General features: G+C 42.6%; 1 protein-coding gene across 1 annotated transcript; it reads left to right on the top strand.

The window, feature by feature from the left end:
• The first annotated feature begins 1,872 nt into the window (after window positions 1-1,872).
• On the top strand, window positions 1,873-2,808 carry LOC108789123 (alpha-(1,3)-fucosyltransferase 9-like). Its single transcript, XM_018559058.1, has one exon. It carries the CDS (start codon window positions 1,873-1,875, stop codon window positions 2,806-2,808), a length of 936 nt encoding a protein of 311 aa, XP_018414560.1.
• Window positions 2,809-3,238: the final 430 nt, after the last annotated feature.

Here is a 3,238-nt window from a genome sequence, read left to right as displayed (position 1 = left end):
ATGTTACATGTGTTGATGCACAGGAAATAAATTCCTTAATTTTAAATGACCTTCCATTCACATATGTATTAAAGCGGGTGGTCTTAGATCTGATTTTAATTCATCCCATTCACTACAGATATGTCTGAATTCTCAAGGAGGTAGAAAACTCCACGTCCCCTCAAACATAGAATACCTATCGTGGAGTTGCACTGTGAATTCCTCCATACTAATTATATTATTAAGTTCACATATCCACTCCCGAATCTGGGGAAGGCTTGTTGACTTCCAATGATTAGGAATTATTATCCTGGCTGCCGACAACAGAAAACAAAGAAGTCCTCTCTTACGCTTTGTGGGTGATCCCAGAAGGGATAATAATTACACTTCTCTGGTAAGAATACTCCAGTCAGATGCCCACCTATGTAAAAAATAGAACTCCAATTTGTCTGTAACACCTGACAAGACCACCAGATGTGTAGCATCGCCCACTCCCGCACTCCACATCTCCAACACTTATTTGTAACTGAGGGGTTTATTTTATGTAAGACTGTTACGACTGAGCATCGACTGAGCATCTATACCATTGTGTTAATATCCTACATTGTCTTTCCTTCTGTCCAAAATGTCTTGGTATGCTAATGCCTTAAGACTTCCCTTCACTGGAACTAAGGGGCCAAGCTCAACCCTTGAAAAACAACCCCATACCATAATTCCCCTTCCACCAAACTTTACACTTAGCACAATGCAGTCATGCAAGTACCGTTCTCCTGGCCACCGCAAACCCAGACACGTCCATCGGATTGCCAGACAGAGAAGCGGGATTTGTCACTCCAGAGAACACGTCTCCACTTCTCTAGAGTCCAGTGGCGGCGTGCTTTACACCATGGCATCCGACGCTTTGCATTGCACTTGGTGATGTAAGGCTTGGATGCAGCTGCTCGGCCCTTGAAACCCATTCCAGGAAGCTCTCTACGGACTGTTGTTGTGCCAATTTGAAGGCCACGCCAAATTTGGAGGTCTGTAGCTATTAACTCTGCATACAGTTGGCAACTTCTTGCACTGTGCGCTTCAGCATGCGCTGACACCGCTCTGTCATTTTACGTGGCCTACCACTTCGTGGCTCAGCTGCTGTTGTTCCTAGTTGCTTCCACTTTGTTATAATACCACTAACAGTTGACCGTGGACTATTTAGTAGCAAGGAAATTTCACCGAACACGGAACATGATTTGGAGGGGTGTCCCAATCCTTTTGACAATATAGTATATATATGGAACATCACACACTTAAGTTCAAAATCTACTTGAGATTTCTTATGCCTTATACACAGGCTCCACTGTGGGACAAGTGATTTTGACAGTCTGGAACACCTAATGCACAAAAGTGACTTGATCGTATTAGATTGGATGACAATATTGAATGACTGGATTGTAATATGTAAGGGCACCATATATATGGACATATAATAAAATGGGCAGGGTTTAGCAAACCTGACCACAGGCATGCCAAATGCTCAGGTCATGCTAGGCAAACAAATGATTACAGGATGATTATATACACAGAAAGATTTAGTCATTGTATGGATGAAGACCTTTTAAAGACAAATTTAGTTTGATTGGTCATTATAATAAAAGCTGATATTTTCTATTACTTTTTAAGTTGATAATAACACTAATACATTTTGTTTCTTCAATAGGGTAAAGAATAATACATGGCATTCCATCCATAGGACCACCTCAACATTGCAATACTTCTAACAAACCTAATGAAATGGATTCCCCCAGCAGCAAAATATCTTTGAAAAAAGTATTTGTGATAACGATTGCACAATTCTGTATAGCTTTCATGTTGTTTATGCTCTATAACAAAATAAATCTTTCATCAATATATTTTATGGATAACTTTGTGACGCACAACTTGAAACTATCTAACCATTCAGAAGTCATCATCCTCCTTTGGACTTGGCCATTTGGACAAACATTTCCCCTTAATCAATGTTCACCAACTTTTAATATCTCGGGATGTTTTTACACGGAGGACAGACTGTTATACTCTTATGCTGATGCAGTCGTTCTACACCACAGAGACGTTTGCTACTCCAGAAAAAAACTGCCACAGATGTCAAGACCACCAAATCAGTACTGGGTGTGGTTTAATTTAGAGTCTCCATCATACACCCCAAACATAGACTTTATGAACAATCTCATCAACCTGACTATGAGTTACAGGTCGGACTCTGACATTTTCACCCCTTATGGTTGGCTGGAGCAGAATGCTAAAGAAGTGAACTTTACCATCCCAACAAAAAAAAAGCTGGTTGCTTGGACAATCAGTAACTGGAATCCCCAATCCAGGAGAGTGCTATATTATGAGCAGCTGAAACAGTATGTATCCATCGATGTTTTTGGAAGTCATCATCAAAGTCTCCCCAGTAGTGAAGAGCAACAAGTACTTTCTCAGTATAAATTTTATCTTTCCTTTGAAAACTCTGTACACGAAGACTATATCACTGAAAAATTATGGAAGAATTCTCTCATGTCTGGTTGCGTACCTATTGTATTAGGTCCTAAGCGAGAAAATTATGAACGTTTTATTCCAAAAGACTCTTTTATACATGTGGAGGACTTTTCCACAGCTCAGGAACTGGCTGCATATATCCTACAGTTGGACAAAGATGATAAAGCATACCGAAAATATTTCAGTTGGAGGACCACACTCCATTTTATTCAAGACGTTAGTTGGGAAGACCATTATTGTAAAGTATGCAAGGCAGTTAAAGAAGCACCTAAGTATAAGACTATTGTTAACCTTGCAGACTGGTATAAATGATCAGAATATGATCTACACCAGGCCAGTGGGCTTAACTAACTGGGGTCACTTCTAGCAAAAATTCCAGCAACTCTATGAAGAGACTTGATATGTATGGCCAGGGACTGGCCTTTGTGGTGTTCGAGCTGTGCGGCCGCACAGGGCGCCATGGCAACAAGGGCGCCAGGCGGCCGACACAGCTTGTCCTTGGGGTGGCTTCTCTCCTCCTCAACGCTCGGCCATCCGACATGACAGCGCTCCCTACTCTGCCCACCCCCGTGCTTCAGCGCTGTCCTCAGATCGCCGCTGCCTGTATGGGCTGAGGCAGCAGGGTTCCGAGGAGAAACTGTCCGCTGAAGCGTGTGGGGGGAGAGCAGAATAGAGTGCTGCCTGCTGTCAGGACGGCCGAGCGGGGAGGAGAGCGGAGCCACTGTCATCCTGTCAGCTTCAG

The sequence above is a fragment of the Nanorana parkeri genome, unplaced genomic scaffold, assembly GCF_000935625.1.
Source record: "Nanorana parkeri isolate BGI_ZX_2015 unplaced genomic scaffold, ASM93562v1 scaffold16, whole genome shotgun sequence".
Taxonomy (NCBI): domain Eukaryota; kingdom Metazoa; phylum Chordata; class Amphibia; order Anura; family Dicroglossidae; genus Nanorana; species Nanorana parkeri.
The sequence above is the reverse complement of the archived record's forward strand: the minus strand, read 5'-3'. Positions and strand labels throughout refer to the sequence as shown.